The sequence below is a fragment of the Neopsephotus bourkii genome, unplaced genomic scaffold (genome assembly GCF_033783945.1).
Source record: "Neopsephotus bourkii isolate Nb327-2 ecotype Australia unplaced genomic scaffold, CSIRO-AGI_Nbou_v1 NB_1707, whole genome shotgun sequence".
Lineage (NCBI taxonomy): Eukaryota > Metazoa > Chordata > Aves > Psittaciformes > Psittacidae > Neopsephotus > Neopsephotus bourkii.
Window position 1 is genome coordinate 8,806,332 of NW_026902181.1, and position 25,788 is coordinate 8,832,119.

At 39.1% G+C, this 25,788-nt stretch overlaps 1 protein-coding gene across 2 annotated transcripts in view; it reads left to right on the forward strand.

Moving 5' to 3' along the window:
- The window catches only part of SETD3 (SET domain containing 3, actin N3(tau)-histidine methyltransferase), a 63,130-nt gene that overhangs the window by 25,103 nt on the left and 12,239 nt on the right, over positions 1 to 25,788 (forward strand). Inside the window, exons 4-8 of one of the 2 annotated variants that reach the window (XM_061376392.1) lie at positions 3,625 to 3,773; positions 4,890 to 4,962; positions 5,389 to 5,645; positions 23,081 to 23,127; positions 25,048 to 25,162. In XM_061376392.1, coding sequence (XP_061232376.1) covers positions 3,625 to 3,773; positions 4,890 to 4,962; positions 5,389 to 5,645; positions 23,081 to 23,127; positions 25,048 to 25,162 — 641 coding nt within the window. The remainder of the gene's footprint in view (positions 1 to 3,624; positions 3,774 to 4,889; positions 4,963 to 5,388; positions 5,646 to 23,080; positions 23,128 to 25,047; positions 25,163 to 25,788) is intronic. The other variant, XM_061376393.1, reaches the window with a different exon arrangement.

Below are 25,788 nucleotides of genomic sequence, written 5' to 3' on the forward strand. Positions count from 1 at the left end.
CCTGGGTTTAAGTGCTCCAAAGGGGACAGCCATAATCATCAGCTCCAAACCTAAAAGGGACAAATAAAGCTGGAACCTGCCAGGACTTGTCTCCTTCAGAGGAAAAAAAAACCAAAACACCAACAAAACACAATTATCAGACTGAAGAGGACTAGTCTGGACAGCCAATAACTGATAACCCCGAAAATACATTTTGCTTTTAGCAATGTGGCTCTAAACACTTTGATACAGACATAAAGAGGTTACTGATGGGGGAATGCAAGCAGGACTCTGCCTTTCCCTGCTTCCACAGAGCACTCTCCTGTTCAACATGTACTCTGTAGCACAGCATCAAAGGCCTACCATTGCTTAAAAAAAAACAAAAAAGAAGAGGGACCGAGGTTCCGAAGTCCAAAAATCAGATTCAAACCTTTGGAGTTGCTACTCCTCGAACTGCACTAATCCAAGCAGTTGCACATGCCGGCATTCTGAATTAAATTTCATGATTATTTTAATATGAACACTTTACTAGATATGAAAAGCTTTTCAGCAATTCTACATGATGACATTAAAGCATGGCAATATAAATACTATGTAAATGCAGAAAGTAAAGACATCAGCTAATAAATCTGCTATAAATCAAGTACATAGTTAAAGAAATACCTATGGTGCCACAGTTAATATGGAGTTTTATTGCCAATTTCGTAACTTTTAAGATACGCGTGTTTTTCAGACTAGAACAGTTTTCTTCTAACATGTTCAGCAACAACTATCTGTTGTTGATACTCTATTTTCATATTAGCTTTGTTTTTATTTGGAGATGTATTCTACAAAAATGCTTTTGTTATAATTTTACTAAAAATAATCTCTTTTATGGCTGAGAAATAACTTTTAACCTTGGAATGAATGATCTGGTCTGGACATACCCAAAGTCCTGAAACAATTCTTTCTTCTCTGATATTTATACAGTGATGACAAAAAAGCTAGACTGCGATTAAAACGAAGTTCGAGTGGTTCATATATTTGCTTGATAAAGCAAGTACTTAGAGGCATGAAATGCCCTTTCACACCTGTTTTTAATGTATTCTGGCTAATGCATAAAAATCTTTATGAAAAGAATTTTAAGACTCTGAAGATCAGGTACTGGCAGAGGGCCCATGGAGGAATAGATAATACTGTTTGAGTGACTGCATCCTGTAGCTGTGTAAAGATGAACTTGATAAATAGTTTTGTTGTCCCATGGCTTCTATAAGTGTATGGTACATGTCCATGTTTTTATGATGCAATACATGTGTGAAACGTAATTTGGGTTAACAAGAACAGAGTTAGCATTGGGATTGGCTTGTTTATCTTCTGCACCAGAAAGACTGAACTAGCCATGGCAAAATGGTTGCTGGCAGAGGTGGTAAAATTAGTGTAACAGTATTATGTTAACAAAGCATTTATTTTTTTCCCTTGAAAGATGTAAAACCTAGTAACCACAACACTGTTGACATACAAATATCTTTTAATGTAACACTTTTACAGACATAATGTGGATATTATGGTCTCTTTCAAAACAATTTTTTAATGGAACATAGTAATGTATACTACACATGCACAGTTTTCTAGCTTAATAAAGGCTTTAAACAATTAGCTAAGGAAATACAAATCGCTGTTGGGAATTGAGATGTACAAATAAGTGTATATTGCCTAAAGTGTGATAATTCCTGCTTTTCTTAAATAGAGCACTGGCTTGCAGAACGTGGACTAAAATTAACTTGATTATACAAAACTTTAAAGGTGAAAACTGAGTATTTTGACTTTCTAAAATTTTTTTCTTGACTCATTAGCAAAATCTTAAAGCTATTTTTCCAATACAGATTTTCATCAGTATAGCTGTATCTTGTTCAGTATAGAAATAAATTGTTCCCCAATTTGTAGTTGGTGCTTGTACTTTAAAGGAGCTGCTCTTTTTGGTTTCGTAAAATGTGTTAAGTATCAGACCACGCCATATATGAGGAACAGAGGTGTATATATATGAATTTCAGAGATGCCTACAGAATGGTTCCAAATACAAGCTGGAGGTTAAAGACTTCCAGTAGCCTTATTTAGTATTTGCTTTTCAGTCCTTATCAAGTAGGAAATGTTGGAAATCAAAAGAGCAAACTCCTGGACAGTATAAACGCCAACAGTATAAACAACAATAAAGTTCTGTGGAAGCTATGCAGTTAGCCTTACAGGGTTTGTAAGGCTTTGATTCTGGATATATTCCACAGAAAACAGCAAATTGAAGGGAGCATGAAATAAAGCAGAAATGGCAGCTTAAAAAAAAAAAAAAAAAAAAAAGACCAAAACAGCACCACATTCTCACTGCATTCAAAAAACCCTTTATCAATACTGAGTTTTTATACTGCATCATCAAAGACTATAGTTTTAGATGCTACTTGCACTTTTAACTGCAAATTTGATTTGTCCAGGGGCTTGAAATCCATGATTTGGAGTGGATTTCCAATTTTCAAATATGGATTTCAAAATTTCAAATACCCTAATGCTTCTTTTCTAAAATCCCTTTAATCTAAAGATGTATTTATCACCTCTGCTTAACCAAAATATCTTTGGAGGTAAGCAGCTCGATGATGACATTTTCGTAGAATCACAGAGTGGTTTGGGTTGGAAAGGACCTTAAGATCATCTAGTTCCAACCCCCCTGCCATGGGCAGGTACACTTTCACTAGACCAAGTTGCTTAAGGCCCTGTCCAGCCTGGCCTTCAGCACTGCTAGGGATGGGACATTCACTTGGGCAACTTGTTCTGGTCTCTCACCACCCTCAGTAAAGAATTTACTCCTTATATCTAACCTACTTCTCTCTCCTGCTCAACTTTTTCACTTGTAACACGGCCTGAGCATCTAAGGGGCATTTGGACATTTTTAACATGATTAGACATGAGTTTGAGTTGAAGAAAACAAGACAAAGTACAAAAGGAACTGGTTGAGTATAGCCAGGTTCATAGGTTCAAAGCAGATGATGGAAAAGGGGAAAACAGAAAATGAATGAGGCTTGTGATTTCACAGCTGGATCATGTTTCTGTTGGAGAAGCAAAGCAAAAAAATTTGGACAAGCTCTGTGTTGTTGGTACGATGATCAATCCTAAATTGTTTCAGTAAATCCATGTGCTACAGGAAAAAGCTAACTGCCTTGTATGTGAGAGTAGAAGCCTGGGATCTGCTTATTTTAATTTCCAGTGCTGAATTAATGAAATTGCAGCTGCCTCTCAAATTCCTCCTTGTGTCTGTATTAACATGTGGTGGTGATTGCATTTATCATCAGTATTAAGCTGGGAAATAGTTTTGCTCAGCTTATTTAAAAAGGAAAGCAGAGGCAGCCTTCACATTTCAACACAGCTCAGTTTTAAGTGGTCGTGTTTTTAAGATGACTGATAAGCCAATTTAACAGATTTAAGATTTCAGCAGTTTGAGTTTGTGAAAATTGGGTATGACATGTGTATGCTATTGAGTAACACTTAACAAAGACCACTCCTGACTCAGCTACTTCAGAGTAGAACTGCTGTGGGGTAGCAGGTTGCTTTACATGTGCGTTTATATTGAACTTCTTTATCTTTCCAGATCTTTCTGCATTTGTTTTTAATAAATCGTGTTTGTAGGTCTGTCTGTTGTCTTTGATGGAAAAAGAGATGACTATTTCCCTGAACTGATAAAGTGGGCGACTGAAAATGGAGCATCCACAGAGGGTTTTGAAATAGCTAACTTTGAAGAGGAGGGGTTTGGTTTGAAAGCAACAAGAGAGATAAAGGTAAGCATGTGAACATTTGACTTAGATTAGAAAATCGTGTTTGGAATGTAGCTAAAGAGTTCTGAAACACTCACTACCTTCTCTCCTACCTTTTAAATGCTTATGAAACTGCTGTTCTGATATGCTGTCCAACCTGTGTGCTTGAAATAGATTTATTGATAAAATTGAGTATTGTTTTTTGACTATTGGATAGTAATGTGAATTTTTAATCGGCCGTTTTTTTTCTCTCTGTTGCTTATATTCTGTACCTAATCTCCAGAATACTCTGCCTCATTGATGTATCCTTGTCTTCCATATTTATTAAGAACGTAGTCTCTTTTCTTCTTTCATGTCCCTTTTAAAGCACTGATGTTTTTGCCTCAGAAAGAGGTATTTGCAGTACTTAATTTCCAGAAAAAATTAACCCCCACCCGAATTAAAAAAACAAACCAAACCAAACCACACACACACACACAAAACCAACCCCAAACAAATTACCTGATAATTGTAAAGAATATCTTTTGATCATCAGGTGAGGAATAAAGACACACGCAGCCAACTAACTGTTAAAAGATAAGCACTTAAGATTGCCTCTTTCCATTTCCCATTTTACAGATGGGAAACAGCTTTGAGGAACAGTCAGCTGCTGTACAAAGAATATTAGAAAACAAGAATATTATGTTGATTTTAGGGCTTTAATAGCAAGTAGTTAATAAGGCTAGCACTACTGGTTGATAAAAATCTGAAGAGTAGTTCTAAAATAAGAATGGGAAATGTGAAAAAAAGCTACTGGGAGAAAATATTTGATCACATAGTTAATAGCAATATAAACTGATATCTTTGAGGTTGTGTGGGCAATCTACATGTTAGCAGTTCCAAACTGAAGCACTTTATTTTGTAATCTAAGGCTTTGTTTTAAGCTTTGTATAATGCAGACTGAATCATTTGATTACCACAATGTAAAACATAGCGTATTTGTTTAATTTGTGGTGGAAGAGAATGAAGAATTTTGATTAAAAAAAAAAGGGGGGGACAACAACAACCAAACTTTAGTTAAGGATTATGTAGATCTGAGACACTTGGGCATATCATTATAAATGCTAACTGAGCCTCTGCTTTTTTTTTTCCTTTCTGTAGGCTGAAGAGTTGTTTCTGTGGGTTCCTAGAAAACTGTTGATGACAGTTGAGTCAGCTAAAAATTCAGTATTAGGTAAGAACTTAAAGCAGTCCCTAAGCAAGAAGTTGATCTGTATGGGATCATTCAGTAGGAGAAATTCATTTTTAGCTGATCTCCTTTATTACAGGACTTGCTTATCATGCCAGCTGTAAGCTTTAGAATACCTAGAAGCTTGAAGTGTCAGTGAAAAGAATTTAATTTTCTCTTTGTTTCTGCCTGAGTGCACTAGTACATGTGGCATTTACTGTGTCAAATAACTTGCAGCATAATGCAATATGGGTAGCTAAATATTTTAGAAACCTGAAAAAGCTGTGGGGTTTTTGTTGTTGTTTTGTTGTCTGTTTGTTGTTTTTTCCTTAATTCTTACATGTTATTTCATCATGTTCATTTAAAGTAAATCTACAGTGCTAGTTTCCATAGGCAATTAACTTAGTGCATCATCTTTCTGGGTTAATTCAGGATCCCTGTATTCTCAAGACCGAATTCTTCAAGCCATGGGCAATATAACATTGGCATTCCATCTTCTTTGTGAGCGAGCCAACCCCAACTCTTTCTGGCTGCCCTACATCCAGACACTTCCCAGTGAATATGACACTCCTCTCTATTTTGAAGAAGATGAAGTGCAGTACCTTCAGTCAACTCAGGCCATACATGATGTTTTTAGCCAATATAAAAATACAGCTCGACAGTATGCGTATTTCTACAGAGTTATCCAGGTAAGCATCTTAAATGTAATATATAGTATATGTTGTTCTCATGATGATGATTGAGGAAGGTGTGAAAACAGTGATGCTAAATAATAGAGCAAGTGTATTGCTTTTAAAGGTTTGAATCATTAAAGCAATTTCCTGCTGTTTTCTGAACTGCTGTTAAAATTTCACAGATCAGTAGGCTTATGAATATGCAAGAATGTATTTAGTTGGTTGAGAGGGGTGATTACTGCCTTTTGTTAGCATTGGGTGAGGCTTCATCTGGAATATTGTACAGTCCTGGCCCCAGCAGTACAAGAGACATGTTGACAAATTGGAATGAGATCAGAGAAGGGCTATTAAGATGTCATTTGCTTCAGCCCTTTATCCATACAAGGAGAGACTAAGGGAGCTGGATTTGTTTATTTTGAGGAAAATGATAAGGGATGATCCAATTACTGTTTTCAACTTCCTACTGATAGCCAGTCTCCAGAAGTTTGCCTGTGGGAAGTCAGGCTAGGTGACCTGCAGACAGCTACAACCTATGCCTCTATAACTCATTGTAAAATGTATAGTCCGCAGTAAACAAAGTTAAACTGTAATTGTTATTGACATAGAATAAAACCATTACATATGTTGTATTTCCAGCGACCGTGGATTAACTCTTACTTTCTATTCTGTTTAACATAATTATTTTGATTGCTTTCAAATAAAAATATAAGTCCATCTGGTAACTATGTGAGTGTGGGGAGGCTTGAGATGGGTGAACTTTTTATCATGTTCTGAATAAATGAGTTAAATTTAGTTTCTCAGAACTGTTACTTTAATGTGTAGAGATAATGGATGTTGTAAGTGAATGGTGATGTAGTGTTGTCAAGGTAGTGCTTAATGTCCAAACATCCAAAGCTTTTTGTGTCACAACCTGTGTAAAACATGTATGACTCTACTTGAATTTCCACAGTTGTGTGATCTACACGCATTTTTTTTTCGGCCATAGGAGACAGCAGAAGACAAAACAATTCATTCTCTTCCCCTTTAACGTTATCAGAGTTGCAAAGCTTTGCTATTACCTGTTTTAAGTCCACAACATTTAAGTTATTTTGTGTAGCTATTTGGTGAAGAAATTAATATATTTCAGATACAGTGTCAATTTATCAAGTATAAGGAGTGGAGGGATACATTGTGAAAACCAAAGTTATGAAAATAGTGGGTGAAAACCACATAAGATGCACTTCATTTTGAGGCAGGGAGTATGGTACAAACAATGGGTATGATATTGGGAAGGAATAAAATTCTCCCTTCCAGGTGTCACAATTGAGGAAACAGTGGTTTAGCTAATGTCTTTTCTTGCCATGTACTATTCTAGGCTGCCAGTCCACAGTTGACCTTCCAGCTTTTCACTTAATTTCTCGAAGTATAATGTCTCAGCAAACAGAACTCCTAAATTTTTTACTGTTTTCAAAGAGTTTTTAGCAGAATATTGTGTAACATTATCCAATTCATCCAACTGCTATTCATGCTCTTGCATGTACTTGATCAGACAGCTAAACTATCACTATGACTTGTTCCATCATTTTCATTGACTAGTCCTGCACTAGTAATATTATGTGAGAGGTTATGTGGTCACAACCTTAGTTTAAAAAAAAATAAAATTAAATACAGTTTTATAGAGAAATGAGATCTGGAATAAAGACCTGGGTTTTGACTGCCATGTGTCCAGTATTTCAGAACCGCTTCTCAGTGATGGATTAATATATGAAGACTGATATCAAAGTGATGCAAATACAGCTGAAGAATGTATATAAAATGCAGTGGTGTAACGTCAGTTGAAGCAATGAGATACCTATTATATGAAAAGCAACTTAAATGCTTGACAAAACATTTTTGTTATGAAAGTAACACTTTGATATAACAAATAACAAATCTGTATTTGTTACAACAAATAAATCACAAATCTGGTATGCAAGTAAGTGATTTCATGTGGCATGTACTCACTGTTTCTCCTGTTGTCTCTTGAACTTAATCAGAGATCATTTGTACAGCACTTAAGCTAATGTGGTCCAAGTAATGCCTCACTAAAAAATAAGTTATATTCTGCATTGAAGTCCACACAAAGAAAATAATGTACACGAAATTACTTTAGGAGCAGACTGTCTTTAGAACCCTGGTGAGAGTGATCTGCTCTGCTTGGTAACAAGCCTTTAATACTCTGCATTATATTTTCTGCATTTACAGTTCTGTGGAAGCTGATATGGCAGCTCATAGAAGAAAACTTCTCAGTCTGGTATTGTTGAGACTGATTCAGTTCAGATTCAGTTTCAGTGGAAACCTTTGTGGAAATAGCGTTCAAATAAATGACTATATTCTCTTTGAGCATATTAGTATACCCAAGAAAGTGATTAGTACTGTTCTGTTGCCTTTTATATAAACTGTTAAAATGTAGGTTCTGGTCACATATGGTCAGAAATCAAGACCAGATTTTTTTTTTTTGTTCTCCTGACAAATTCTTTTTATTACTTGTTTTGTGTTCTTGTACAATACGGCTGTTGTTTCACGTTGAACGTGAGCAAGAAGGTAGATAGAGTAGAAATAATATGCTTTATTTACTTGTTCTTTGGAGAATGGGTGGTAATAAATATTAGGCAAATTGGAGGTATGTTCTGGTTGTTTGGTGCCATGCACTGCCACATAACCGCAATTTCATCTGAGTGTTTCTTTAGTACTATTCAGTAAATGTCAAATTAGGAAGACAGATAATTTCAGCTGTCTCCAGGAGTGCCAAGTGAATGTGCTGGGTACCTATTATTAGTGATTTTGATGAAAACTCTGGGAAAAGTTTTTTAAAACATTTTAATTTCTGTTTTTGCTCTCAAAAATATGAGCATCTAATTTATAAATAGTGGAGAAAAAAAAAGGGGGGGGGGGGGAGGAGGGGGGAACATCTTCCCTAAAACAAAGTACCATTTTCCATTGCTCAGAAAAGCATAAATGATTTTTGGTATAATCTTGCATGCATTTATTACCTGAACAAAGTTGACCCACAAAATACTCATGCTAAGGGTAATTCATGAGCATGTAGAAAAGGGAAGGAGAAGTGGAAAGAGAAAAATTCATCATATAAATGGAAAAAAAGCAAAGCAAAACCACTTTACTATGAAAGGCAGTATACTCTGTAAACTTTATGAATGTTAGTTTTTGTATACCATAATTTCATTTGCTACTGCTGCTGCTTTAGCATAAGTGTTTTAGTGAAAGCTGTCCTGTGTGAGCTGGATTTTGGTATTGCTTCAGGTATGCAGACTAATATTTTTTTTTTAATTTGCAAATCTTTTTGTAATACAAAAATCTTATGTAATACACACATCTTCAATATATTTACTTTCTTGGTAGCTGTAAATCTTCTAAATATTTATTTTCTTGATAGCTATTTACTGCAGAAAGTAAAACTCGTAGCATCTTGACATAAGAGTTGTTTTGATACTTGGAGACACTGAAAAAGGGAGTATTTTGTGCAGGCAAAATATTTTAATTCCTTTACAGTATTTTTAGTCTGCAAAATGTTTCTAATGGCTGGGGGACCAAATAATTTCTTCAAATGCTTCATTTTCCTTCCATACGGGATTGCCAGACTGTTACTAAAATAATTTGGCTTGTGATAGGTGTGCAGTTTTAAACATTGTTTGACAAGCACTGGTCTGTTGTATTTCCCTGGCTGCTCTGTAAGGGTGGTTTTCTCAGAATGCTGCTGTGCTCTTTCTCCAAGTGCTTAGTCTGGATACAGATGAAGAATTGGCAGATTTATGAATTTCACAGCTGTTGCAAGCTAAACCCTAGTCTGGTTTGAGAAGCAGAAACAGGTGGGATATGCAGTAGACAAAAATAAACCCTTGAGTATGTTAGCCAGGCTCTACAACCGGCACTGACACCTTTCTAAACATATGTGATTTGATAACTAAAAAATAGTTAGAAGCTCTTACAGACAGACTTTAAAGGCATATTTGGCCTCTGCATTGCTACCAAAGTACAGTGAATGGTCAGAAGTGTACTTTGATTGTAGCAGATGTGTAGTTTGCAAAGTGTTTTTACAGCTTGTTCCAAAGAGAAATTTGTAAACTGCAGGGTTATCTCTTCCCCTGGAAGGTGTGTGCGTGACTTCTGTTAACATCTATGCGTCCTGCACGTCTACTGAAGGGTGAACAAACACCAAATACTTACGGTTTAATATTTGGGGTTTTTTCTGTACACTGACATGTGGTAAAATAGGCACAAGAGGGAGCCATATAGTTTACAGACATTCACAGTGAGATTACTTTCCTAAAGAAAATACAGGCAAGTTTGAACCTTTTTTAAAATAATATGCAGTGGTCTTCATGTTTGACTTTCAGTTGTATCTGCATGCCTGTTTGTAGTCTATTACAGAGAAGTTTTGGTAAATCAAAACAAAGACATAAAGACAAGGAGTGCTCTTAGACAGCGTGGAAGTGCCCAAACTCTATTTACATTTTTGACAGTTCAGGTCTGAAGGAGTGTTTTATCTTTTCCCCAGGTGTAGTAAAGACTGTTATAATCTGTGCTACTAAAAGACAATTTTATGATAGTTTTAGTTAATTTTTAAAATCCTTGAAATAGTAAGTCTGAAACCAGCAGAGCCCATCAGCTAGCCATAGCTTTTGCCATGGTAGCCATTATCCAGTGGAATTCTGTGTGTAAGTAGTGTCTGTATGTAGCTGCCTCTCATGCACTGGAAGAAGGATGAGTTTGCAGGACTGTCCAGGATGGCAGTTTGACATTGCTTTAGACAGTGCTTTCAGCCTGTAGTCTCTAGACCACTGTGGGACTGCAGATTTTTCTGAAGGGCACCAGCAAGCTAGCTGTCTGTAAAAACAAACAAAAAAACCCCAACAAAAACAATATAGGTGACTCTGTAGTGGGTATCTGCTATAGGCTGCTTCATCAGGAGGAAGGAAAGAGTGGATGAAGCCTCCTACATACAGCTAAAAATAGCCTCATGTTTGCAGGCCCTGGTCCTCGTGGATGGACTTCAACCACCCCAGTATGTGTTAAAAAGAAAACACAGCAGGGTATAAGCAATCCAGGAGGTTCATGGAGAGCACCGCTTACATCTTCCTGACCCCAGCAATAGAGAAGCCAGTGAGGAGAGTGACTGGTCACATTCATGGACCTCATACTTGCAAACAAGGAAAGTTTTGTTGGGGATCTTAAAGTCAAAGACACCTCAGCTGCAGTAGCCATGAGATGGTGGAGTTCAGGGGCATGAAAGGAAGAAGCAAAGCAAAAAGCAAGATCACAATGCTGGAGTTCAGGAGAGCAGTATTGGTGTCTTTGTGTAGCTGCTTGGAAAAGCAACATGGGATAAGGCTCTGGAGGAAGGAGGGACCCAAGAAAGAAAACTCAATTAATATTGAAGGACTGTGTCCTCAATATTCAAGAGCAGTGAATCCATGAGCAGGAAGTCAGGCAAAAATACCAGGAGACCTGCACAGATTAACAAGGAGCTCCTGGCAAAACTTAGACACCAAAAGGAAGCATACAGAGGGTGGAAGCGAGGACAGGTAACATGGGAGGAGTATGGAAATATTGTCCAATTATCCAGGGATGAGATTAGGAAAGCAAAAGCTCAGCAGGAATTAAACCTGGCAGGGATTGTGAAAGGCAGCCAAAATGGCTTCAGTAAGTGCATGAGTGACAGAACGGATGCCTATGGGAAATATGAGCCTTCTGTTGAATAGGGCAAGGGACCTGATGAAACAGAACATGGGGAGAAAGCTGAGGTACTGAGTGGCGCCTTTGTCTCAATCTTTACTGGCAAGAGCAGCCTTCAGGAGTCCCAGTTCCCAGACATCAGGAAGAAGGGCTGGAGCAAGGAAGATACACCCTTAGTGGAAGAGGATCGGGTCAGGGAGTGCTTAAGCAAACCAAACATAAGGCAAGTCCATGGGCCCTGATGGAATGCACCCACAAGTGCTGGGGGAGCTGTCTGATGTTATTGTGAGGTGACTCATATGCCAACCAGAGGGACTTGGACGAGCTTGAGGAGTGGGCCCATGTGGACCTCCTGATATTCAACAAGGCCAAGTGCCAAGGTCCTGCACCTGGGTCGTGCAACCCCCAGGATCCAGACAGGCTGGGGGATGAAAGTACTGAGAGCAGCCCTTTGGAGGACTTGGGGGTACTGATGAATGAAATGCTGTACATGAGCCACCAATGTGAGAGCACAGCCTAGAAAGCCAACTGTATCCTGGGCTGCATCAAAAGAAGCATGGCCAGCAGTTCAAGGGAGGTGATTCTGCCCCTCCACTACACTCTGGTGAGACCCCACCTGGATTACTGCATCCAGCTCTCAGCACAGGAAAGACATGGACCTGTTGAAGCAGGTCCAGAGAAGGGCCACAAAGATGATCAGAGGGCTTCAGAGGGCTGGAGCAACTCTGCTATGAAGACAGGCTGAGAGGGTTGGGGTTGTTCAGCATGGAGAAAAGGCTCTGAAGAGATCTTATTGTGGCCTCTCAGTACTTAAAGGAGGCTTACAAGAAAGATAGGGGCAAACTTTTTAGCAGGGCTTGTTGCAATACAAGGGGTAATGGTTTTAAATTAAAAGAGGGTAGATTTAGATAGATATAAGAAAGAAATATTTTTATGATGAGGGTGTGGTGAGACATTGAAACAGGTTGCCCATCCCTGGAAACATTCATGGTCAGGTGGGACAGGGCTCTGAGCAGCCTGATATAGTTGAGGATGCCCATATTCGCTGCTGGGGGGGCTGGGCTAGCTTACCTTTAAATGTCCCTTCCAACCCAAACTATTCTATGAATCTGTGACTCTCGGTGATCTTTGAGCTATCATGCTGACTGGGAGAGATGCCTGAGGACTGGAGGAAAGCAAATGTCACCCATCTTCAGGAAGGAGGACCAAGGGGACTACAAGCCTGTCAGCCTCATTCAGTCCCTTGGGAGGTGCTATCCAGGGCCCTTGACAGGCTGGATAAATGGGCTAACAGTTGAAGAAGTTCAGCAAGAAGTAGGAAGTCCTGCACTTGAGGAGGAAGAGTGTTGCAAGCAGGTTGAGGGAGGTGATCCTTTCCCTCTGCTCAGCACTTTTTGAGGCCACACGCAGAGCACTGTGTCCAGTGCTGGGCTCCCCACTACACAAGAGAGGCCAGTAAGAATTTTAGAATTAAAACAAATGGAGAAAGCATAGACACCTGTTTATGTAACATTTTAGCAAGGAAATTGGGTTTTCTTTGACTCAGTTTTATGTTTCCTTGCTAAGTTAATGAGCAAATACTTGCAAATGCTTTCTTTGCCTTCTGTTAAGCTACTGTTACTCAAGAAAGCAGAAGCTGCCCCATGAATCACACTTTTTTAAATAGAATCTTATTTGGTAGAAGTCATTAATACTTTCAGATAATATCTGTCATCTGGTTTGTATCCATTATTCCATAGGAGCACTCGTACCAGTTTTCTGACTACTGCATACTGACATCTGGACAGCGCTTGTGAAAGTGTTATTGTAGACCCATTGTGAATACAGTCCTTGCCGGAATCTATCCAGAGATGTTTTGATCTGTTTGTTTGCACTATTGGACACAGAACTTAATTTCCTGGAGGCTGTAATCCCTTTTGATCAGATACTAAATTTGATTTATTATTCATATAAAATTTGACTAATTGATTTAGTGTGAATGAAATTCTAAAATCCAGTTATTAGCTGTTGGGCACTGGAATATCATTTTAGCTAGGACATTTTAGCACATGAAGTTCTAGATCTCAAAATAATGTTATAGCATCTTTAAAATCTGGTATCACATTTGACTCGTCAATATTGGGTATATTAGGTGAGATTTCACGTCTCTAGCTTAATTTTGACACCAGTTTTTGAAGTTGTGATGATACTTTCAATATGACTTATGCTGCTCTTTCATTATTTTTCTCTTCTGTTTCTAATCTATCCTATTCCAATAAGCATATGATTTTCCAGGTCAGGGTGAAATACAGCGTCTGGTGTCTCTCTGTACTTGGCTTTGAGATACCACCATTTAACTTCCATGTGCTAAATAACGTTGGAGTTGAATGCAGAGAACTGTACTGCCTTTTAAAACACTCCAAGATATTCAAATGTTTGGAAGTTGTTTATTATTTTTAAGTTGATCTAATAGAGAATATTTTAATGCTTCTAAGGAGTTCAACCAATATGCAATCAAAAGCAAATATATTTGGAAGCAGATTACAGTTTTGATCACGTATCAGGTAGGTCCTTGGGGTTCTCACTTCCCCCCCACCTTGATTTATACTTAATTGGCATGCCAGTCAGATAGCCTTTTCCAGAAGTTATGTCAGTGGCACTCTAAAAAGCGGGATAGATGTCACAGTTGTAATCCCTATAAAATCTCCCTTTTGTTGCCTTGTACACTATACATGTCACCTTAAGGAGGGATTTAAAATTCCATTGAATGGGCAGTTACAAAGGTGTAATAGTGTTGCTGTTTGATTTGCTTTGTCTGCATTTCAACACCTGAGCTGTTCTGCTTGATCAATAATAAATCAATAGGCGGTTAATAATGGAACATATTTATGCTTTTCTGTGTTCTTCCTCTCTGTGAAGGCCAAAATATTGTATTAATCTGTTTTGCTGGCAGCAAATTCAAGACTGACTGTATGCTTGTACCACTTAGCGTTAGTGTAAGGTGGTTTAGATTTTGCAAACATGTGCCAAATTTCTGATTCTTGTGTCACTTCTGGTGTACCCCACCCCCAGCTATGATTACAGTATTGGCAGGTCCTTGGGCTTCATGGGGCCATTCCTGTGGCTGCCCCTTTCCATCGCAGAAGCAGCTACAGGCTTCACTGGGTTGTGTCTGGCCATCTCAGACAAATGAAGAGCTCAAGTCCTTATGTGAGTAGGAGGTCTGCTGCCTTCTTCCCCTGTTCCTTCCTTGCCTTCCACAGGAACTCAGTGACAGCTCTGGGCTTTCAGCCAGCCGGACACAGGAGGAGGTGTTTGGCTGTTCGGGCAGCATTTGCTCCTCAAACAGCTGTTCCCTATCTCCTCCAAGGAAAAGGTGGCAGGCCATATGGAGGTATCCTGTGGTCCAGATTCAGCCGATGGGCGCCAGTTGGACCATGCTGGCCTATAGCAGAATACAGGCATGTCCTACTTGATGTCTTCTATTTCTTACAGTCAAAATGTTTTAAAGTTGGAGGACAGATGGATAAAACGTATCTTTCTTTCTGGATATAGATGTTATCTTTATTCGGACATTTCATCGTTAAGATCTACTAGTCAGTAGGTTTTAATTTTTTTTATATATTGAGTGGTTAGGATTCTGTTACACCAGCATAAATGCCCTCTTTCCTCTGGAGAAGCAGAGATGTACTTCAAAACATATATGCCAGTGCTAAACAAAATCTGTTTCTGCACAGTATAAACTCCATTTGGGAGGAATATGTTCTGTTGTTAGTATTATGGGCTTTTAAAGCATTTTTGTGGAAGACGGAGTTCTCTGCCACTCTCCTGGTTGAGAATGCAGATAAGCATCTGTTTTTTGCAGGCAATAGAGTGGAGAGGGGGTTTTGTTTGCTCATCTGTTGGTTGCTTTTATTTTTATTTTTTAACTGAGTTGCACTTTCTGGGGCAGTTGAGTTTATCCCCAGAGACGCTGTCTGTGTCTTTTGTGGAAGTGAGTGCCTCAGCAGCCATCAGGAGATCATCACACACTTACAAGTATACTTTCTCATATAAAGTTTGTACTTATTGTGCAGATTTAATATTTTTCCTGATATAACAGCAGTTACAAATGTTCCATAAATTTAAAATATGATAACAAGCTGATGTTTCTTAGAATGGAATACTCCAAGGATGTATTCTTTAAGCACTGCAAAATTATACAGGGGACTTGTCATTGTTAAAATTAGTAATTTAACTAAATTACAAAGTGGATTATCCTCTTCAGTCAGACCCAATGCTAATACTCCACACAGTAGGAGATTGCTATGTTGCTAAGTTTATTTTCTTCTACTATGGTTTGAATGCGAGTTGAAGAGTAAGTGGTAAGTTTTAGGATGTGTGCGTACTATAGTCTTAGTACATCTGGTTCCAGAGCTTATCATGCCCCCGTGTGCCATGCTGGTTGCGCAGTGCCATACCTTGGTTTTAAGATGATCGTGATCCAAGCTTCCACCTCAGTGGCTTCTGATGTGATCTGTAACCTTGAGTAGGTGATTCACAGGTAACACGATTTTGGCCATACTGCATAATATTAATGCTTGTTAGCAAACTGGATGTGGAGTGGTTGTGAATAGGAAATGCTGTCCCTATCCTTTTAAAGCAGCTCACTTCAGGCTTTCCATCACAGCATCTTATTTGTGATTAATGAATTAGTAGTAGAATTGTGGGATGAATTTGTGCATGAACGTAGTGCATGTGTTGCACTAAACAAAATGAACAGCGTAAAGCTTGTACCTCAGAAGGAGACTAAAGGCTGAGTGACATCTTATGGTATACAGGCATAGACCTTTGTGAGGAAGCCTTTTTCTGTAGCTGTCTTACTGTACCTTACTGTATCTTACTGTGCGAATGAAGCACTGCAGACTGAACCTATCAATCTAAGGCTCAACATGAACACTAAAGTCATATTTTGTTAGGAGATTTGCCACACGAGATAATGGACGTAGTGTATCTTTCTGTTAACATGAATGGGGACAGGAGGGAGGGTGGTCTCATTGCAAAACATGGCCAGTCTTCGGCCAGCTTGCCCTCGCACTTCATCCCATCAGCCCCTTGTGGAGCTACATTCAGAGCTAAGTGATTTTGTGAAAGGACAGGAAAAGGTATAGACAAATTTGTGTCATATCTGAGTACTTCTTTTCTGGGAAAATTTAGTATTTTAGAATTTTGTATGTTAGAAAGTTTTCTGTAGTGGTGTGAGCAAGAAATACATGTTAAGAAGTCAATCACTGTCTTGCCTCTGTTTGATAAAGGAGATGCTGCAAGATTGTAGGCAGGGTACTCGTTCGCAGCTGGTTCAAAATGTCTGTGTACTCTAGCAGCCAAATGGTAACATCCACTTTGCACGTAAAGTGGGTTTTCAGTCCTTCAGACTCCCAAGTTAGTAGTTGATGACATGGCTTGAGTTGTCTGTTGTGCCACTGGTGTCACATTAACTAAAACCAATTTTTGCAGGTAGAGGGTACAGAAAAAGGGACTGTGCAGTTAAATTCCACTGCCCCAGGAGGAGTCATTCCACTCTGCTTCTGCTACATGAATCCCCTAATAGCCTGGAACAGTACTTTCTTGTGTATATTGGCAGAAAGTAAATAAAAATTGTTGACATAAAGAATAAGCAAGAATGTTATTTAGATTTAATAAGTTTCAATCCTGTGGCACCTTTTTAATTGTAAGATTCGCTCTATTAGGTTTTGCAAAGTAGGATGATCTTTCTTCCGTTAGAAAAGTCATATAACAGCACAAGTTTGTGGACCTAATTTCTAATGCTTCATGAATTAGGCTGTTTGAAAATTCCAAAGCATTCTTCTGTAGTTATAAACTGTTATTACAAAGTAAAATAGTCTTGCCTTTTTTCCCTGTCAGTGAACTGACATTACCTCATTAGCTTCTGCATCTTATATCCAGTGGATAAAGTGAATTCTTGTATCCCTATAGATCACTAGGATCCTCCACTCTAAATTCTTTATTTTACTTAGCTTTAGGGCAGTTAAAGCCTCAGCAGCTCCACAGAGAGGAGTTTCTCTTCAAGGCTGCTGCTTCAAAGGATTTCCAAAGCAGGGAAAGGGACAGTAACCAGCAAATGCAGACAGATCTTCCTGCTTCTGGCCCTGAAAGTGTATGTGTTGTTTGTGTTTGTTTTTTTGTACACCTACACATTGGCCTGAAACCATCAAGTAACATCCAGCAAGGCTCATAACAAAATCTCCCAATGTTAATGAGTATGCTGGAAAGACGGGAGAATCCGCATAGAAGGGGAGGAAAAAGTTGTTTGGTCAAAAAGAACAAACCCTTAGGCTTGAAGTTCAAAGGAATAAAAGTTAATAAGGTGGAAGCTTAAACTGGTTTTGGCTTTCACTGGCTTTAACCTCCATACACTTAGTGTTTTGGGGACTGGAAGGGGAGTGGACTGGTGGCTTCAGTATAATTTCAGCACTTGGTTTGATGCTTTCCTTAGTTAGACATGGAGCTGTCACTACTTCAGTGGTACACAAGAGGGAGGTTTTTGTGAATATTGAAATCTGATTTAGTAATACCGATATAGAGATTGCCTTGGACTTGTGAGTACTTGAGATATTCTTCACAGAAATCCAACAAGCTTTTGTCTAGAAACTCAGGAAACCAACAAAACCAAGGATTTTATTGTTGGCATTTTTAGTTATGTATTGCAGTGGAATAGTATATTACTCTGATGGTCAGCTTCTCTCAGCTGAGGTAGTATCTTTAAACCTCTTTTCTTACCCAAAGTGTACAAGGGCTAATGGCACAATGTAATATACTGGCCAAAATGACTCCACACCAAAATACATCAGTTCTTTTCAAGGCATGTGGTAGCACAGATATAAACACAAATTTAACACTGTGTAATCCTGTTATTTTAACTTTTACTCCAGACATTGCATTGCATGTTACAGTAATAGGACTTGAACTTTGCATCACTTGGTAAGCAAGCAAATATTATTTAATTTTAGTGGAAATTCCTCATCAAACTAGGAGCTCTGATAAATGAGCTTTTGCATTTTGTGATTGAATGAGGTTACTGCCTCTAATAGTCTGGCCACTCTTTTACAGAAGGTTAATGCCCTCGCAGGCTGAATTGCAGAAGTAAAGGTTATGATGGTTTCTCAGCTGGAAAGGCACCCACCCTTTCTACACTGAAATCTTGATGCTGTCCAAATAAAATCAAGCACTTGTCAGAAGTGGAGGAGTCCACTCGCATCTAGTTTATAAGACTTGAGAATCATTATCTTGTGATGTCCATCCAAAGATGTGATGGGGAGAGATTATTAGCCCAAAGGCCCCTATGGGGCATCGGGAGTTGTGCTTTCTTGTGAGACATTACATGTGAGATACAAACCCCTGGATATTACTGCTTCCCAGAAAAATGTCTGAAAGTGTCTCTTTCCCTTTTTTTCTTCCCTTCCCCTGGATCCCCCTCCCCCCTTTTTCTCTGGTTGCCATACTGAGTAACTGGCTTCTAGTCTGATAGTGTTTTAGGTGACTAGAATAACAGTCTGTCTCTTTCCGCAGTGGCTGTAGACAATCTGGCAGCAATCACTGTTACTTTTTAATATTTCTGGTTATTTTGAGATATCCTCCAAATGTCTCAAAGAAGTCTTGGAACGTTGAAAGGGAAGAAGCATTTTTTATTTTTATTTTTTTTTAGGAAAAGCAGCATCAGGAGGAAAATGAAATTCAGCGTGCCACTATTTGTTTTTGCAGTGGTCATCACCCTGATTGCCAGCTCTGACAATATTTTCACAGAAAGGGTAACGAAATAGATGGTATTTGTTCTTTATAATAACTCTTTCAGTAGAATGTCAGGACCTGCATCTAAATGAATATATTCACATTTTCATGTTCCCATTTCTTATTTAAAGCTTTCCCTCCCAACTTTTTGAAACTACTTCATACAGACTTGGTAAGTTAAAATTAGGGTTCATGCAGTGGAGAATGTCACATTTCAAAGCTAATCTGTAGAGACCTAGCTGCGTGAACCTATAAAAGCTAGATCTGATTTTTTCTACGTATTAAGTGTTTGTTTAGTTTAAATATGTCTGTATCTTTTTTGATCAGCCCGAGCAATTTGCATGCTGTGCAGCAGTCATCTTCTATACTTTATTAAATATCTGTCAATTATAAATATCAAGGTTTTACATTAATGTCAAGATAGTACATCAAAAATTCATGGAATATGTGACTTTTTTCAAGGGTATTTAATACTTAATGCATTTGTGTCATTTTTCTTTCTAGATATATTGACAGGTTTTATTAAGTGTTTGTTAGGGAGATTTCATTTTTACCAAGGGACTATAAAGAGAAGCTGCATGCTAAATCAATTTTTTAATCAGAATATTGTTCTTTTTTGTGTGTCTTCAGATTGTTGTAATCTATAGGGCTTTTTAAATTACATAGCAAAATATTGCAAGTCAGAAATCTAACATGGTCAAATATGCTGATGTATCTTAACTGTAAAATAACTATGAAATATTGTACTGTGGAATGTTATAAATATGGTGATTACGTACACTGGGATTTAATTCTGCTTTGTGCCTTTTAAGACCTTGTATTTTGTCCTTTATTGTTATTTACTACTGGGTTTTTGTGAATGGTGTCTGGACAGTCTCCATATAGGGGCAGTAGTCCCCAAGTTTCACAGATACACAAATGGGGGGTACAGAGTGTTTGGCATCCAGAATCTTTGCCAATGGGATGTTCATTCGAGTTGACTCTTTAGAGAGGGATTACTTATGTCAGATGAACAATTAACCTCACTGGGATCTGCTGATGTAATAGAGAATTTCTCAGGGAGAGGACAATGGCAGTATGTATGTATGTATCATGCTTCCTATATAGGTATTCGTTCCAAGTTAGGGCTGCATTTTGGCTGGCGCTCCCCGCATAGTAGGAACCGCTCGCAGGCAATGTGTTTGTTCTGTAAAAACTGCTTTTACACTGTTACAGTCTCCGTAATGCCTTCATACTGCTAGTGCTGTATCACCGTAGTAATTACTGCCGTTTGGAAGATGATTTGTTCCGTGGAAAGCTGCAGTTTGGGAAGAGGGAGGAGAGCAGCGAAGGACAGAGAAGGGCAGGGGTTGTCTGTGTGCATACTTGCGGGTCTTTCTGTTGCCGTAAATTTGCCGGACCCTCGGTTCTAACTGAGGCAGCAGCGCTCATTTACCCGAAGGGCGGCTGTCCAGAGCCGGGATTTCCCGGTGCTGGAAGAGTACCCCGGGCCGCTCCGGGGTCGCTTCGGTTCAGTTCCGCGTTTGGTGCCGCTCGGAGCGAGCGGAACGGCTGTCGGCGCGGCTGCTGGCCGGCGCTGCTCCGCCGGCGCTGGGGTTGCGCGGCGGCACCGGCAGGTGGCAGTGACGGCCCGCGCGGGCGCCGTGTGGCCGCCGCCCCTCGGCAGCGGCGCCCCATCGCACCGGGTGTCCGCGCTCGGGGCGGGCAGAGTGCGCTGGGGAGGGGAAGCGGTGTCGGAAGCCGTGATGGGAAGCGAAGCAAGACTTGCTCCCGCGCAAGTTGCGCGCGTGGTCTGCTAAGAAGGAGGAGGATTGCTGAGGGAGCCTGGCTTCTCCGTTCGTGTGAAACATCTGCTTCAGGTGCTGACCGAGAGCCCGACTTACCGCAGCCAACAGTAACAGATGAAAACGTTATTGTGGTTTTAAACTCAGAGGCTTACATGTCTCATTGTCGGTGTAGACTCACTGCTTGGCTCATCCCAGTACTGTGAAATAGATTAATAATATCAGCAGTAGAAGTTGAAATAGCAGGCTTCCAGTATCTGAAGGGGGCATATAGGGATGCTGGGGATGGACTCTTCATTAGCAACTGTAGTGATAGGACAAGGGGTAATGGGTTAAAACTTAAACAAGGGAAGTTTAGATTGGATAAGGAGGAAATTCTTTCCTGTTAGGGTGGTGAGGCACTGGAATAGGTTGCCCAAGGAGGTTGTGAATGCTCCATCCCTGGCAGTGTTCAAGGCCAGGTTGGACGAGGCCTTGGGTGGTATGGTTTAGAGCGAGGTGTCCCTGCCCATGGCAGGGGGTTTGGAACTAGATGATCTTAAGGTCCTTTCCAACCCTAAGTATTCTGTGATTCTATGATTCTAAATTAAGCTGTCATAAAGGAATAACACAGGGTTGTGTTTGCTTGCAAGAATTACTCTTTCCAGTTGAAGGCTGAGTTGCTGACTTCATTTCTGGAATCGAGTCTGGACTGCTGTACTGCAGGGAAGCCACCTCCTGGAATATGTTGGCTTGGGGTTCAGTTCTTGTTCTGGATGGAATGCGTTGGTGAGAAGAAATAACTGTAAAATGTGTACAGTTAAACTCGAGGGGATTTGTGATGCAATGACCATAAATAGCTTCGATATGAATGAAAATCATAGGGAAATGTCGAGTGTTTTAAAAAGGGAGAAAAAAGGAAGAACGTAAGAGAAGGGACAGGAGGTGCTGGAGCTGTAACTTCTGCCAGGTTTCAGAGAAACCCCATGCAAAGGGTTAACCGGGGGGGGGGGGGGCGGCTGAGGGGAGAACAGGCACCTGGGACCTCACACCCAATTGGCAGTCTTTTGTAATATATAATTTGCCTAGAATTGCTCACTGAGCACAAGCTTTTGTTTTCTAATTGATTTACGGTTTGAGCCACTTTTACCTCATCCCCTACTGTCCTGCACACAGTGCCAGCAAGTACATTACAGTGAGAAATGATAAATTACTGTGCACTTGTGATGCTAATGCATCAAGAGTAAAAAAACCTGCATGCTACATGGAGCTTCATGCATTAAGAGTGTCATGCAAAGATAGAGCTATGCAAAAAATCATTTGTAACTTCTGAAATAGCCTTTTGATCATTTACTTCAATTCATCTCTGAGAACTAATTGAACCTGAAGGTTAAAATTTACGCTGTTATGGCTTTCCATCTGTGAATTGGAACAAAGCTCTAAAGAAGGTGTGTGAGCGCTTAGAGCTACCTGTGTTTTTTAAAGTTTTAATGAGCTAATTGATCAGGAAAGTTGCAGGTATTGCAGCTTCTTAAAGCATTTTTCAAACCTAAATATTTTGCTTGTGTTGATGACAATAACAGTATGCATTCCTAAAGGGCATTGCTCAATTTTTAGATAGGAGCACTTGTAGATGTATTAATGCAGATACCATGTAATCAGTGTTTGTCACCAAAACTATTCAAATATTTTGATCTGGTTTGTTTCAGAGGTATAATGAAACTTTTATTGAATAACACCTTTGCAGGTATAAAAGAAGAATTGAAAATTTTGTGTATTTTTTCTTGCATTTGTGAAATACTGTACTGGTATTCCAGAGAAGACGAAAACGTGGAAGTTGGTGAAACCCTATGTGTGCATGTTGTCTTATTTCTTTCCCCCACGCTGCATCAAGGGCTGGATTTTGTTTTACCTTCACATACTCAGTCCACCTTAAATTTTTTTATTTTTTACAATGTCTGTGTGTTCCAGTCTTGAAATATGAAGAAACAGATTTATGGCGGCTGCTGGGCACAACAAATTAAGTTGACAGTGATGTATGAGAGCATAATAGCATGATGATCCCTCTGTAGCGCGGCTGGACGCCTCCTGCTTCATTTGGCTCTTGTTAGGATCTGTTAGGCAGCTAAATAATGAAATTCTGCTGACTGATTTCTGATTTCTCTTTTCTTTCTCTTTTCACCTTTTTCTGAAACTTGCATTTCCCAGACCAGCAAACTACCCTTAAAGGATTCTTTCACTTACGATGACTACAGGTTGGTCTGTTGTTTAATTCTTTTTAATTATTTGCCCCCCCCCCCCCCCCTTAATACATAGTGAACTGTGGGACCCTGGTAATGCTTCTGTGGTGGGAAAGCCCTATTGTTACCGAAATGCTAAATGTAGGATTTGATACTGATGCACTTTCTTAATGAAGAAGAAGAAAGTAAAATAAATACGCAGATTTTAATTGTTACAAAGGAGTAGCCATTATAAGCACTTAATTTAGCTAACTGGCACACGTAGCCTGAGATTAGTATGGTAACTTGTTGTTTTTGAAGAAAATAATTCTGCTGACATTGCAGGAGATTCGGGTCAAATCTTTTTTAAAATTACTTTTTTATTTTTATAAAAAGGCTTTACCAGCACATATCAGAAAAAATTAACATTTACAGTGGCTATTCAACAGGAAGAGCTGGAGAACTGCAGTTGTACATTTGAAGCGTGTCAGTTGGAGGTGCTATAGGGAGTGACTAGATAAAAGTAAGAACAATTAAGATAATGAGAGTTTTAATTCTGTTAAGTAATTAAAATAGCATGAATAAAAGGCATTCATGAGGTCTTACAGGGACTTCTTTAGCCTAGTTGTGCTTCTGGGTAAGTCTGTGAAAGTGAGGTTTCCAAAGCATGCCCCCTTCCCTGATAGGGTCACCGAGGAACAAACCAGCTTACATGCGAAGTGTTCTAAAATTCTGCAGATAAATTACAACAATTAAAAAGAAACATATTACTGTTATGTTTTAAACAGTGTTTTTATATCAAAATTATCTACAATTTTAGCTTGCTTTTTAGAAATTGAGTAGGTTTCAATTTGACAGTACCTTTCTGAGCAATCTGTAATCCTGTCTAATTCTGTATAGCAAATACTTGGAGTCTATGGAAGTTAAAATTATTTTGACCTTCTCCTGGTGTTTTTTGTGTTTTTTGGTGGGTTTTTTTTTTATGCTTTCTTTTTATGTTTTTTTTTTGTTTGTTTGGTTTTTTTTTTTGTTTTTTTTTGTTCTCCTTAAAAAGTCTGTAACAAAAATATGTATTCAGGCCAGAAGCAAATATTTTTTTCCCCTTTGGCATTTAATATTGATTTTTGCCTGAAATAAAACCCAGATTTTAGAAAATACTGAAACATTAAGATCCTCTGGAGATTCTTACATTTGAATAGGTAGCTGGCATTTCATTTGCTTAACGTGGCTTAGAAGGGGATTGAATCGTCTCTGTGGTCTAAACTGTGTTATACTTCCGTCATTCTTCTTACCTGGATATCTGTTTGGAGTATTGGGTTTTGGGTTTTTTTTTCCTCTTTATTCTGTTAGGAAAAAAATTTAGCAACTCTGTTCTAAGCCAAAAGTTTGCAAACTGAAGAGAAGTGCTTATCAAAATACCATGTATGTATCAGATGATGACACTGGTTCCCAGTTCAGGCAGTCCATAAGCTTTTTAGGGACCAAGGGGAAGAGTACATTCTGGCTCTCACAAGAGTCTGCGCATTGATGAGAGTTACTGCTGCCAAGCAGTAGCTGTGAGCTGCTCTGAAGCCTGCAAAAATAGCTGACCCCAGATTTAGGATGTGTGGTGAGAGTTGTATGTGCAGTGAAGGGTCAGGGAAGCAGAAGGAGACACAGTAGTGGGCACTGGTTGAGGCAGTGGAAAGTGTGAAGGTTCTGTTGCAAAGAGTGCAGGAGAGGGGTGAGATTGAAATCATGGTTTGGGAATTGGTCTAAGTGCATGTCTTGGAAACCTTAGGAGCTGCTTCTTCTGTGAGTGTATTGCCTTCTACTGTTACTATAGTCAGTATGGTCTTTAAGAAAACTAAATTTGGAAATTCTCAGCCTAAATGATTGCTTCAGGTTGCACTACAGTCAATCAATCATATTTTAATGTTTTGAGCATTGACCATCTAATTTTTTTAACTTTTGTAGATGGGCAGTTTCCTCTGTTATGACACGACAGAACCAGATTCCAACAGAAGATGGTTCCAGAGTTACATTGGCTCTAATACCTTTATGGGACATGTGTAATCATACTAATGGACTGGTAAGGTTTTCTTCAGTGTAGCTGAAAAGCTTTAGGTCTTAAGTATTAAGCCTTTCAACTGCTATAGAACAGTTTAATAACACTTTTCATTATGCTTCTTAACACAGGTGAAGTGACCCTAAAAAAGTAATATCTGAAGGAAAGGTTTGTCAGTTCCTTAAATGTTTTACATTGGCTTTTCAGGGAGAACTTTCTTCATCTAGAGAAAACTTTAGAAGTGGTTGGGTACTTAGAGGTATGCCTCGTAATGAGTTTTGCTCCTGTTTCCAGGCCAAAAAAGATTTACAATACTGGACAGATCTGTTCTGAGAATAGGAAAGCAGACAGTAATGGAGGCTGCCTCTGAAGCTACCACTAGGGAAAGTGGTTAGAAATTTGCAACTGAGAAATACTGTCTGCTCTCCTAACCGTGCCCAAAGAGCCTTGTTATGGAGATAGCAATAACAAGAACAAAGCCTACTTCAACAAAAACAGAACATCTCTCACTACATCAAAGAAACAAAATGCAAAAATACAACTTTAGGGCATATTAAACATTTAAAAGGTGACATATGTATATAGAAAGCCAGACCTGCTGACATTTTGGCTTTTGTGAGCTAGTTCAGAGCATGAGGTCCTGATTTCAT